General features: G+C 42.7%; 1 protein-coding gene across 1 annotated transcript in view; it reads left to right on the forward strand.

The window, feature by feature from the left end:
• TMTC1 (transmembrane O-mannosyltransferase targeting cadherins 1) overlaps positions 1–14,080 on the forward strand; it is a 139,975-nt gene that overhangs the window by 56,590 nt on the left and 69,305 nt on the right. Inside the window, exon 8 of the mRNA XM_030238180.2 lies at positions 9,129–9,318. Coding sequence (XP_030094040.1) covers positions 9,129–9,318 — 190 coding nt within the window. The remainder of the gene's footprint in view (positions 1–9,128; positions 9,319–14,080) is intronic.

The following is a 14,080-nucleotide window of genomic DNA, read 5'->3' on the forward strand; positions in this document are numbered from 1 at the left end:
GGTGATGGTTGTTTGGACTGCTTGACCATTTAGTTCAAAGCTGTGTCGTGACTGTCTGAAAGGGGCCACGGGTTTTTCTTTAGTATAGAGTATAGTATTAGTATGTAGTATAATATAGTATGGCTTAACAAAGCAATTGTTCAGCCTGCTGAAATCACTGAGTCAGTGCAGGTTATTCTCCAGTTGGAGGATGCCCTGCTACTATACTGCAGGAGCATTTGTGCTTACTGTCCAACTTCAGAGAGCTCCTAAGCAGGGAGTGTTTCTCAACTGGGACAGCTACAGTAGTAGCAGCATGTGAAGACTGGTGTGGGAACCTTTTAAGAAGGTTTTAAAGGCAGTAATTAGGATACAGCACTGAAGCCAAGATGTTAACTGCGAGTTGGGTTGAATTGGGAGGAAGGCAGTGGAAGAGCTAAGTTTGGTGTTGAGACCAGAAACTAAAAGAAAGATCAGTTTTGGGTAGGGCTCTTGAAGTGATTAGTAATATCATTATTGTAGTAGAAGCAAGGGTTAGTCTCAGGCAGTGGGCAAGTTGTTTTGTAACTCTGAAGATTATTTAGGTCACAAATGGGAGTTTTCTGTTTTCAAAGAGTTGTCTTTATTTGAGCTGGAAATGTGGTTTTTGTGCATGTCTCGCCAGGGTAAATGTTATGCTTTTCAACAGAGCTGAAAATTATGCTAAGACTAGGCCAGCTCTGTGGGACTAGAAGGAAGGCTGATAACAGTGGAATAAAAAAGAAAAACAGTAGTTTGGAAATGTGTGGCAGCCTTTGGGAAAGTCATGAAGTTAGATGTGGAGCTAGGGTCTGGGCTGACACAGGATGAACCCAGCAGAGCACTGTAACTTTGGCAGGGTTTATTGGGGCCACCATTAGGGGTAGGTGGCAGGTAGGGGATTGAAAAAGCAGTGACTTGTGAGGTCAGAATCTGTGATCCCTTAGAGCTGATACAGCCTGCAGTACAGGACTGGGGGTGTGAGGGGTCTGTGCATCCATGACTGTGGGAAGGAGGGGGGCATGTAGGACTTAGGGCGTATGAAAGGAATCTGAGAGGAGACAGGTTCCAAGCAAGCCAAGGAAGTGACACACAACAGGCAGCTGAGCTGGGAGCTTCTTCCTGCAGGACACCAGGAGGGTGCTGAACATTTGTGCAGGGTCAAAGAGAGATTTGCCAAGTTGAAATAAGAAATCCAGGCTACTAAATATGGAGACACCACATCCAACTCAGAAAATCCTACTCATCCAACTCCCCAGCTAGGAACTGGGGGAAAATTATCGTCTTTTATGCTTTACTTGGCATGGACTTCTGGTCACTGCTGGATAGACCTTTGATGTGGCTCAGTTTGGCCCTAGAAAATGCCTATGTGTTCTATGTAACTTGTCTCCAATCTTGGACAACACAAGTGTATAAAGTAGACAGATAATGATTTATTTAACAATTAAAGGGCGTAATATGCTGAAATAATGACAGTTTTTCAGTCTTCAGAAACAGTCATCTGTTCAGCATGCTCACTAAATTACTATTGTTAAAATTACCAGTGATATTCCCAAATACCTCAAAGCTTAGAGGCATAAATGGGAGCCACATTTCCATGGCCTTCAATGTGTTGCTTGGCAAAGGTGGTCTGAGAAGATGGGATGTGTCTGTCATTGCCTTTCTCAGTGGAGACAGAAATGAAGGTGTTGGGAATCCTTCTCTTCCTAAGCCCTGCCATGGAAGCCTGTCCATCCAGGCTGTTTTGCACTGCAGGATTTACTGTCTCCAGTGGCCTTACCTTAAAGAGCACAAGCTTGGATCTCAAAATCTGCAATGGGTAAGCAATATTTGAGATAGAAAAACCAATCCCAAACCTCTGTTCAAACATTCTTCCTTGTATCAGACAGAATTTGAGGGAGAATGCAACTAGAAAGGTTTTGAGGGCTACCCAGCTTTATGTAAACAGTGTACCAAAAGTGCAGCTCCAGAGTCAGGAGGGTGTTGAGTGGAGGGCTGACATGCTTCAGAAGTTTTGCACAATGTTTTTTCTTCTGCCTTTCTTGAGGGGAAAGAAGTAGGAGGCCTCTGGATAAACAGATTTTATTACCAATACTGTGATAAGACAAGGGAAAAATCCATTGTGCAGCATGTCTCAACCTGTATGAAACAGATTGAATTTTGCCTGTAATTTCTAATTAAAAGTCTGTTTTTTTAAAAAAAACTATGTCTTTGGGAATCAAGTTATATTAATTTCTGCTGGCATTTGCCTTGTGATCTCTGGTGGCTGATCACCCTGGGCGTGAAGCAGGTTATTTGTGGTGCTTCCTTAAATAGTTAATGCATTTCTGCTAGGACTGCCTTGAGATAACATTGTCCTGTGGTTGAACTGTTCTCTCTGTAAGCTGGCTTTCTGTATTGCTTTGCTGTTTCAATCAGGTAAATGAGAATTCAGTGCTGCAGAAAGCTGAAGAAGTGCTTATACATAAAAACTGGCACATAATCCTTTTCACAGAGATTTATGACTGTTTTCTGAGCAATGCATTTAATCATCCCAGTTGTAACTTCAAAGGCAATGAACTACCACGAGGGAAACCATGGACCTGTGCTGGGAAAATGGGTCCCTGTGCCAACCAGTTCTGCCAAGGAAATAGAAGTCAAGTGTAGCAACTGCTTTGATATGGAGTTTTCATGGACCTTAGGCTAGAAAATAGCATTAAAATAGACCCCTGTGACATATCAGCTCTTAATCAGCCAGGCTTGCCCAGGCTGCCTGGGTGGTGAGGTTCTGCCTGGTTTGTCAGTGCTTTCTGTCGTGTGCTCAAAGGTGCTTAAGCTCAGCCCTACGTGTAATACCTGCAGGCTCCCAGCAGTCAGGGATCCCTTCTAACAAAAGGGACAGCAGCAATGTTGGTAAAAATTCCTCTCATGCCCACCCAGGGGCCAGACAGCCCATCCATGAAGTGCAAACTGCAGTCTTTATTCCAGTGGGTGTTGGGAGCTGGGCAAGGCATGGCTGGAAGATGGTGCTCCAAAGCTAAGGCCACCCTGCAGAGAAGGTGGTGCTCCCAGAGCCACAGGAAAGTTTTCAGCATCTCTCTCATCCAAGTGTTCTTGGTGTGATGAGCAGACCCTGGCAGTGCTGCTCTGGGATTTGATAGGTATTTCAATAGGCTGTGGTGCTTGCTGCAAGTGCTGGTTACACAACAAGCCTTCCCTGCCGGAGTCCGCATCTGAATTTGCTTTCCAAAATACTTCCACACAGAAGGGGTGGTGGAGAGTGGCCAGGCTCTGAGGCAAAGCAGCGTGCCCAGAACATCCCTTTGGCTCCCACCAGCCCTGGATGGGCAATGCTCTGGGATACAGTGAGCCATTTTCAGAAACATTATCCCAGCGGGTTTATGAGATCTGGTTTTTAATTTCTTGAGGATCTCAGAACCCTCTATCTGCTGCTGCCTCAGTGATCCTCTTCTGAAGCAGTTGCCCACTGCTGGGCTCTGCTGGTGAATTTGGGCTGCATGACTCTGGAATGTGCTGCTGTTGGTGAGGAGCTGAGGGTCAGGGGTGATCACAAGGCATGTCCTCACCCACAGCACACAGGGAAAACACTGTGAGGTCAGTCCCAGGTTTTCCAGCACTGAGATTCTGACAGGAGGCTTGGGTTTCACTGGAAACTCACAGGCTGTTTCAAATTCCCCTAGGGAATTCAGTATTTTTCAGATTCTTAGCCACAGAGTTGAAACAACTGGGAGAGAGCCATTCAGCAGAGTAAAGCTCTTCAGGCTGTGTAGCTACAGAAGACAGCATGTCTGCTTTTCCCCATGTCCCTGGTGCACACAAGCCCACCTTCCAGAGAAGTTACCTTGCTATTCATCAAGCTGCAGCTCTCTATTTATCCCTGTCTGTCTTTCCTGCTCTTGTCCTCTACTGATTGGCAGCTCTTTCCCCTAAATGCAGAAGGTTTGATGAAAGGGAATACGCAGGTACCTTTCTAGTTACAAGAATTTTCTGTCTGATACTCGCATTTGGATGTTAAATGGAATTTGTCTGACTGGTGCTTGTTTGTGTAGTTTACTCCACTATCTCTGAATGAGCTGGATAGACAGAGTGGGAATTTTTTTCTTCTAAGGCTCTGAAAAGAAAATGTTTAGGCTGACAATATGCAGAGCAGAAAAATAAACTCGTGTGGGAAGGTATGACTGGACTGGGAGTTCCCTAGGGGGAGTGTAAATATTACAATTTGAAGGCAATATCTGAAATTCCACCACCTGGTTATAATTGCAGCCACATGTGTCCTAGGAGGGCATTATTGTGAACTGACTTGTCAAACACACTTGGGTTTAGGGCTTTGTAAGAGGATGAAGAGAGCCTGGAGCCAAAATCAGTTCAGCTGTTAATACAAATGAGAAGCTCTTTTCCCTAATAAAAAAGCTCTTCTTATCCTTATAGTGAACTGAAATCTCCCTGAGTGCCTGGCAGTGTGCAGGTTGTGTCAGAAGAGCATAACCACAGGTTCTGTGACTTCTGAAAGGGCAAAACTTGTATTCCTGCTTCCTTTTCAGATCCCCACCTTTTCCCCCCCACCATAAAGAAAGATCCTCCCCTTCTTTTTCCCCCAAGTACTAGTTAAGTGCACTTATTACCTGCCTTCTAGACAGGTCCATTTTTCTCCACCCAGGAGAATGGTTTGCCTTTGCTTTGCTAAAATCCACTGCTGGGAGATGTTTCACTTGCAGGTGGGTACCCTGATGGTTCTTTGTGGGTAGGGTTTTCTGCCAGGAATGGGATGGATTGGCCCAGAACTGAGTGGCTGGTAGGTTGCAGCACAGTATTCACATAGAAAAAATAGTATCACTATTATATATACATGTAATCTATAACATATGTGTCTGTAATTGTATTTATAATATACATAGAAATAAATAAAAATAAATAAATAAATAAAATCACTGTTACCATATAGGCCCCCACTTTTCCATGCAGCTGCGGTGGGGCATGGTCAGAGCTTTGTGATCACTCTTGTAGCACAGTTTTAGAAAGAAATCTGTAATCCTGGGTGCTGTGGGGAGAAAGCTTAAACTGCTCCAAAATCAGAAAAGACAGGAAACTCCTCATAAATTTATATAAATCTTGTAGTTTATTTTTTTTTTACCTAGTCTCACATTCCTTGTGCTCTGATTGCCTGGGTTTGGCAGAGCTGAGATGAAGGCTTTTCCAAGCTCCTTGGTCTCTATTACAGCAATGGGTAACAGACAATTCCTCAAGTATTTTCCTGTCATGTTGCTATGGCTTTGAGTAGTTCCCTTTTGCATTCTTTTTTGCAGCAGAAACAATCAGTTCAGATAGTTGTTTTCTGCAGCAAGTTCTAGATATGAGTCATCCTGTATTTGTCTCAAAGCATGCAACAGAACACTTAAACTAAAAAAAATTACAGCTAAACAAACTGGATTGCCATGACAACACTGGCTACCTACAGGAGGAACTGTGGTTTTCTGAGCCTGCCAGAGAGGATGAGAATTGTAAAGAACACTTGAAACTCACTGAAATGTGGATTTCCATGTTCAGTTTGCAAATAAAAAATTTGCTGCAATGCAAATGCTGTTACCTGGCCTGGGGGAAAACTCCTTGCCAGTTGAGAGGCAGAATCTTCCAGTCACCTCGCCAGTAATACTCTGATTTTCATGGGATTTACTGAGAGAGTGGGAGGCAGGCAGGAATTTTTCTCCCTTGGAATTCTAGCAGACACACAGAAGCAATATCAAGAAGATCATTAATTTAAAATGTAATTCACTCAGTCAACTAATTAGAAGAAAATACTCTTGTTGCCATTTGCAGGTAGGCTGCTGAAATGTAATTAGCTCCTGGAGTGATTTCAGAATCTTCAAGTCTTTTCAAAATTTGCAAATTAGTTCCTTGAGGTGTTGGCTTTGGTAAGAGGTTTCTTTCAAACTTTCTCCTGTGTTTAGCTTTCTCCTTAGTCTTGTGATACGAGAGCCACAGAGATGTGAAGGAATATCATATGCTTTGGAGAGCCATAAATAAAAAGCAGTCCTGGATTGTCAGTAACTATTATTAGCATCTTGTTATTTTTCTGTTCCTCGTACATTGAATAGTGATAGTTTATAAATGCTTTCTTTTATACAGCAGTCCATCATGTTCAAGGACAGGCTACCAATGCTGAAGGCATATCCAAACTTCTGCTTGACTCAGAGCCTGCTGAAGGCTTTGTTTGGATGCCTCCAAGAGTCAGGCAGTGCCTCCATGGCTCTCAGGTGCCGTGACTGCTGATGGCATGTGCACCTTGAGAGGGAGCTGGGGCTCTGCCAGGAGAGGTTGCCAAGGATTCTCCAGGAGGGTGTCTGCAGAGGCCAGCCACCTGACTGTACACTGGTGCTGATGATTGTCACAGGCTTTAAAATGTTTCACTGCTGTTGGAAGAGAGTATTTAAGGGCTAATTATTGCCGTGGTCGTTCTCCTTTGGGAGCTGCCTCTGGGAGCAAGCTGTACACATGGCTCCCGAGGAAGACTGAACCCTCACAAGCACTTGGAAATAGACACTTGTTTACAAACCTCTCCTCCTCAGTCAGTGGCCTGGAGTTGTCTTCCCATCTTCAACAGCAGCTCGTCCTACCTTTCCAGCAGAAATGCATTAACTCACCCTGATCTGGCTACTCTGAATACCTGGAAATTAAGTGGACTCAATTTGTTATGGCAGCAAACTGTTTATTTATTCTGTGCTGTGTAAGGCTCTATCAGCTCCTGCCTTATCAGTGAAGATGCAGAAAAGCAGCTAGTCTGTCCTGAACTGCAGTGCTGCAGTTTGCAAAGATCCCAAATGTCATCTTGTTCTTCCTACCCAGCAGCCCAGTCTGAGGAAGCAGGGAGGGTTTTCTGGTGTGTGTTGTGGTTTGCATACGAACTTGTATGAATATTGTGATGCCTATTGAAAATGTTTATATATGCCAGGGCATAAAAGGACACTCCCTCCAAAACCTGGGCTCTCCTAAAGCATCAAGTGCCAAACTAACTCAGTGCTTCTGGAAATCCTGTCACATGTACATAATATCATATGCCATGACATTATCCAGATTCATCTAAATAGACTTGCTTTTGTTTTAACAAGAAAGCCAGAAATGGATCTCAGTTTGGCTTTGAAGTAAGTAGCTGTAAATAAATGCTGGCAGCCTTTTCTGAGCTGGTGTGTTGAGGGTGATGGAGAAGTCTGTTTTATTGTGGCTGAGCAGAGGTGGGTCAGGCCACACATAATGTCACGAGTGAGTGCCTTGGTGTGATTAAGTCTCAGAGGATTTTGTGTTGCTGTGTTTCTCTGTAATGTGTGCCTGAAGGGTTGGTGACTAGAAAACACATTTGTTTCTTTAGGAAGAGTGAACAATCAAAATTTTAAGAATCATTTGAGCAAAATTAGGTTATGTTTTTGAGGGATGCTCTCTTAAATAGAAACTGGCTTTTTAATTGCTGCCTCTGTTAAGAGAAGATTGATTTTCTTTCTTTCCCTTTTTTTTAGTACCTCAGGGTGGGAAGGTGAGGAAAGTGCAGGGGAGGGAAGAGAAGCGTATCAAATGGCTGAAAACCTTAAAAATGTGGGAATATTCCACTTCCCAGAACTGGGAGTTTAGAAGGATCTGTGGGAAAATGAGACTGTGCCTCTGTGACTGTTTACAATGACACATTCCAGCTCAGTAAGCCTTCTTGCTTTTGGGTCACTGTGCTGCTGGAGACATTCATTTTTCGGATGAGAAGAGAAACTGATACTCTCACTTTGTAGTTATTTAAATAGGTTTTCACAGAAATTCAGGGCCCAACACCCATCTGGGAACTTTCTGCCTGGAGTCACACTTAGCTTCAGTGTCCTACCATCCTGCCACAAATCTGATGTTGTAAGTGCTGTTGTAAGGGGCTGCATTTTGACCACAGAGGGCCATGTTTGTATGTGGCAAGTGAGACAGTCCTCTGTCTACATGCCTTGACATTTCTGCCATCCTATGTTACCATTTTAATAAACCTGCAAGGTACCATGGCAACTGGGTGTGATAACAGCTGCTGAAGCAGGCTCAGATGGAAGAAATCCTATGCAGGATAGAATGTAATTTTTTCCTTTTTTTTTTTGAGTATTTGCCATTTTTGGTGCTGTGCACAATGTGGACTATTCCATTTGCAAGCAAAGGATGGGTTTGTCTCTTTGAAGGCTGTCACAATTTTACTTGGTTGACTTCACAATTACTGGAATAATCAATCTACAGTCTCTTGTACTTAAAACTATTTCAACTTTAGATGCGCTTTTTGGCAAGTAGATGCCAAGAAGCAAAAGCCTGGGGCAGAGAGGGATGTTGGTTTGATTTGGTTTTTTTCTTGTTTTCTTTAACCCAGTGGCACACATGCTGTTCTTTTTTAGTCCTTTGAAAGCCCTGCTTCCCAGAGGGCAGCATTTTCCCCATTTCCATTCCCCATTAATTTCCTCTCTATTGAGAATAACAATTATTGAAGATTACAACAACTTGGAATCCCTACTTCCCCATCACTTCTGTGGCACATCTCATGCAATCTGGCCCCAGCCCTAAGAGACTGCGATGGCATCAGCTAAGAATCACTCTGCCCCTCCTTTCTTCTGTATTCTCCCTCTGTTCCTTGATTTGCAAAGAGTAAAGGGTCCGACTTTAATTGCTCCATGTTGTGCAGATAAAAGAAATCCTAAATTTTAAGTTAAACCCAGCTAAAGGGATATTTTGTATTGCAGCAGTGATGCAGTGAAGTGTGTAGAAGTTTAATATATATGTATGTACCTGTGTAGTTATTAATTTATTGGTTAAACTGGCAGAAAGTCACTTCAAAAATCTAACATTCAAATGGGAGTTGAAGTTCTGTTAGTTTTCCAAAGTCTGGTGCATAGAAACCATGTAAATATTACTGATCTGATGTTATTTCTTCAAATGACCTGTTTAAGTGCCCCTCACCTATGGCAGCATCTCCATTGACAGAGAGGTGTGGTGCTGCCTGTTGGTGCAGTGTTGTTGATGGGGTTTTTTGTTATTGTTGTTTCCTCCTCCCATGTGCTATGTGGTAAATGCCAAAGGAAGATGTTCCCTATGCTGGCAGTCATTCCATGTATCACATGACCTGTTTTCATTTGCAGGTTTTTAACTTATTCCTACCTTCTGGCCTTCAATGCGTGGCTGCTGTTGGCACCCATCACCCTGTGCTACGACTGGCAGGTGGGCAGCATCCCTTTGGTCGAGTCCATCTGGGATGTCAGGAACTTAGCCACGCTGTTCCTGCTGCTGGTGATGACATTACTCAGCCTGCACTGCATTGCTGCATTCAAGGTAACACCAAAAGCTGTGCAATACAACCTAAAAAAGAAAATAAAAAAGGCTTTTGTTTCCCAGTCTTCAGATGAGATGGTTGGTAAGCACATGTTTTCCTCTGGAATGCATTGGAGTGAGGTGAAAAATCATTCCAGTAATAACTAATGCAGGCAAGCTCAACTGATGAAAATGTCTCTCTAGCTGAATGTCTCAGTCTTTAATTGGTCTGATTTGAGGGCAGAACTTGGCCTGGACTCCCACATTCAATTATTGTTAATGATCCAAACCCCACTGAAGTTTTTAAGCATCTCTGCCTCTCCCATAATCATTAAGCTTTTTGTCACTTACTTCAAATAGGACTGGGAGCTGTCATTTGCAGAGCCTTTTGAAAATAAAATCGATTCCTCTGTTTACACTTTTGCTATGCTTCTAAAACCTAAACATTGGATACATCTTGATGAGGAGATTTTTTTTTTTTGTCAGCAGAGTAATGGAATGTGGGAAATCGGAAATGACCTGGAAATTGTTCTTTAGTGTAAATAATACAGTTGGTAAGCCATACTTCCCAATTCAGCATTTCAGAGGTACCATTAATCATACTGCAACAAAGTGAGTGAGGTTGTATAAGCCTTGTCAGAAGTCAGATATGCACTTCCATGGAAGAGTTTTTTTGTGGATCATGGGGAATTACAAGCTGTTTCTCTTTCAGTTTAGTTGTGGAAGCTTCTTTAGGAGAGGTGTCAGTAGTCACTTTGGAAATAGTACAAGAGTTTCTTTTCCTTAAATGTGTGTATGGCTGAAAAGCATAGTTGAAGGGTGTCAGGTTTTAATACCTGTTCTGCTAAAATGTGCAGGTCATGTACATTTTCAGCCTACCCTGGCAGTCTTCCCTGTGCTCCTGATAAGAGACAGAAAATGAACCAAAACAGTTTGAGACTGCAGAATTATTAATTTAGGTAATACATTCACAGATGCTGTATGGGAAATATAGGAAAACACTCTATTAGGTATTCACCAGTTCTACCTGCAGGTTGTACATCATCTCATATTCATCCTACCTTCATTACTCACTGCTAGAAATATTCAGAACTGTTTGTATTAGACCTAATCCTGTTCTCAGCAAAGTTAATGATAAAATTCTCATTAGCCCAGTATTGAAGACTTCTGAAAAATCTTATTCCATGTTCATTGAAGTTTTGTTTGCTTTTTATTTCTTCTCCTGCTGTCAGAACTATATGTAGGATTAATATTGTTGGTTTTCTTTAAAGATTTTATCATATTTTTATTACTTTTTTAAAAAACCAATTCAGTCTGGATTTATGAATACCACTGTTTGATTTGAAACTGCAAGTTGTATTTTTTTGGTGAGAAGTTCAGTTTTGCTCTTGATCGTTGTTAATGTTCAACAACATGAATTTTTCTCTTTGGGCACTGAAATTTGGGCACTGAATTTGGGCTTTGAAATTCATCTTAAAGATTCCTTTGTACTTATCCTTGAAAACCCCAAACACTGAATGAATTGGATCTGAGGTGATCTGCTTTTGTATTTAATCCAGTAAAACTGGATCCATCTTGACAGAGCGCTCTCATGAGCACTTGCAGCCTCCAGCAAACCTGCTGGGAACATGGAGCTGGTGATGGTTCCTGGGGATCACCTTGGATGTGTTCCCCTCAGCCCTTGGTACAGAGTCACAGAAGGGTTTGGCTGGAAGGGACCTCAAAGATCATCCAGTTCCAACCTCCCTGCCATGGGCAGGGACACCTTTCACTGGACCAGGTGGCTCAGAACCCCATCCAACCTGTCCTTGAGCACTTTGAGGGATGGTGCATATGTACATACATAATTAGAAGTATAATTGGAAATATTTTGCTTTTCAGGAAATCCTACATTTCTGACGCTATTTTCTGTTTTATTTTTAACAACTCCCACTATTTCTGAATTGTGGTACTGCCATTAAGTGGTATGAAGATGGTTGTGTTGGGCTTAGTGCTATGAATTACTGAGCAAAGCAAACAGGAAGCAGCACTTTTCCTGGAAATAAACAATGCCATTTAACTTCAAAAAATGCCTTTTATAATAGGCAGAGGGGACTTCAAGGCATTGAACTGCAGGCACAATTCCTTGTATTAGGGTCTTAGGAAAGCATCTTTCCAAATGCAGCAGCAGTGGCCTTTTATAGAGCATTGCTTCCCCCAGGAAGGACCATCCTTCAGTCAAGCCCCAGACAAGCTATTACTCAGTGCTTTACAACTTAGAGGCAGCACAAGATATATCAGTTGATTTCTCACATTTGGTAAAGTGTAAGATGTTCTGCTTTCTTTTGGAAGTACACAGAACAGCCTTAGCAGCCATTTTTCTCTCCTTTTTCATTGCAAGGTCTCACCTGGAAGAGGTAGCTTGCAATTTCCTAAGGAATGATTGTAGAGTGAACAGGCATGCAGTCTGTGTGCCTCTCTCTTTAGACTGTAGGTGTGTAGGGGCAAGAGAGAATGAAACCTCATATTCATTCTCAGTGGCACCATTGCTTTCCTTTCTGCAGCAGAGAGAATGGAAATGCTAGAAATTGTTTTGGCAGCAGTGAAGACACTGGTCCAGTGAACACTGAACTGATTTTCAGTGGCAAGAGGTGATGTGTGTGCATCCACAGCACAAACTCACAGGAGACTCACAGAATGTTTTGTGTGGACTGAAATTGGAGAATGCATGGATTGGATTTCTGCCTTTGTTGTCGTTGAATTTTAACCAGGGCTAATTTGTTGGTGTTTGTGATTAGGGTAATAACTCTGTTGGGTGTGTATGTGTGGTGCTGATAAAGGACATCTAAGGCACAAAGCTTTCTTGTTTCATTTTGTGAACGTTGTTATACCTCAGAAAGAGAAGAAACAGTGGAAGATTTCTACCCATGGGTGCTTTCCTTGGAACATGTCTGTTACTAGATGGGGATTTAGTGATGAAAACTGCAGAAACAAGAGAAGGCAGCTCTCCAGTCTGTCTGGGGAGAGAGACCTCCCTTCTCATGCTGCTTGTGCACCTTCACTGTTGTCTTTCTCTTTACTTAATGAGGTCACTTAAAAAATTGGCTTTGTTAACTGGGTATAACTTCCATTCTCTGGGTTGTTTCTCCTGTGTAGTGCGAATCCCTTTCACTTACCAGCTGGAGAGCTCCCTGTGAACAGCTCCCCAAGCAGGACTTGTTCTGCTCAACTCTTTGCAGTGAATGTCCTCACACAGCCTTCAAGCAGTGTGCTGGGAATGTGACAAAGGCTGGGGGTGCTATTGAAAATGCCTGCATCCTGGAGGAATTTTAATAGTTGGGAAAAGAGGATGACATTTATTTATTGTTCATTGTCAGAGATAGCCTTGGCTGTGAGGAATGGTTGTGGTGTGGCTTCCAGATGGATTACAGAGGTGCCAGGAAATGGATGAGGCATTCTCTCAGTGCATGTCAAGCCTGCCAGTCACAAGGTCAGAAAAATAATCTGGTGCTTCAGAAGGCCACTGGGGTAGCCAGGGGCCCATGGCACTGCCTTTCTTTGCTGGAAGATCCGGGGTGCACCTGGTGAACTGGAGGGAGGAGAGTTCTTGGCATTATCATCAGAGTGACAGTTATTTCTTTGACATGTCATAATAATTCAATGAGCATGAAAGGAAGACCCTTCAGATGTTTGAAGCTCCACTCTGCATGGCATTTTTAGGTCGCTGCCTAATTAGCAGCTTGTCCATAGTTTTAGCTGTGAATGTATGTGTGCAGGGCACGAGATGGGTGGGATTCCATTTTCTCTGTGGTGCCTGACATATGGAGGGCTGATAGTGGGAAAACTCATGTGTGTAATGGGCTAATTCAGCAGGGTGATCTGGAAAACTGCCTTGAAGCAGTGGCTTTTGCACCTGGGCAATCTGGGGGAGTGTGGGAGTGTATTGCACCCCATACTGACAGCCCTGACACATTTGTACTCGTGACCAGCATTGTAAAGGTGCCTTCTGGTGGTTCACAGCACCTTCTGCTCCTTCAGCAAGAGCACATAATGGTGAGCAGCAGTTTGCTCATGTCCGAGGAGGGAAGGCTACTAACATTTCACATCAATTAAAAAAAAATACATCTAGTGTGCTCTGTAACTTCTTTTAGAGAACGTGCTTGGCTGTTCTGTGTGATGTGGTTACATATGGTACAGGAAACTGTGATGGTTTTCAGGTATATTCGTGGCATGTGACTGACATATGTATTATCCTGATCTCTCATATGCTACAGTTGGTTGTTTTTTTATTTCAGATCTAATTTTAAAGGCGGTGCTGCCTCTTTGAATTTCCCTGCATGGTGCTTTTAGCCAAGACAAGGCATTTTATACCATATTGTGATGACTTTATTTCGTGCTGTAATTGGCATCATATTGCCATTTATCTGGTGGATTATATGTGTGGATAGCATCTGAGCATATTCTTCAGTGACTTTCAGTCTAAATTTCTTGGCTGACAATGTTCAATACCATCCAGGAGAGGAATGCATTTGCATCTTCTCTTTGTGTGCATGTTTCTGTTGTTTTTGCTAGCACTCATTATGTGTATTTTGTCATGCTATTTACTTTACCCTGCACTCATGAGACCTTTGCCTCGTTTCCCAGGTTTGGCATTTCATTAATAAATCACAGCTTATGGACCTTTCTGGGGAACAATTGCCTTTTATAATATTCTCCAGCAGTACCAGCATAGTTAGAAAGTATGCCTAGCAAAATTTATATGCCACAACACTTCCAGAACAATACCTGCTTCAAAGGCACAGCA

Source organism: Serinus canaria, chromosome 1A, assembly GCF_022539315.1.
Source record: "Serinus canaria isolate serCan28SL12 chromosome 1A, serCan2020, whole genome shotgun sequence".
Classification (NCBI taxonomy): Eukaryota; Metazoa; Chordata; class Aves; order Passeriformes; family Fringillidae; genus Serinus; species Serinus canaria.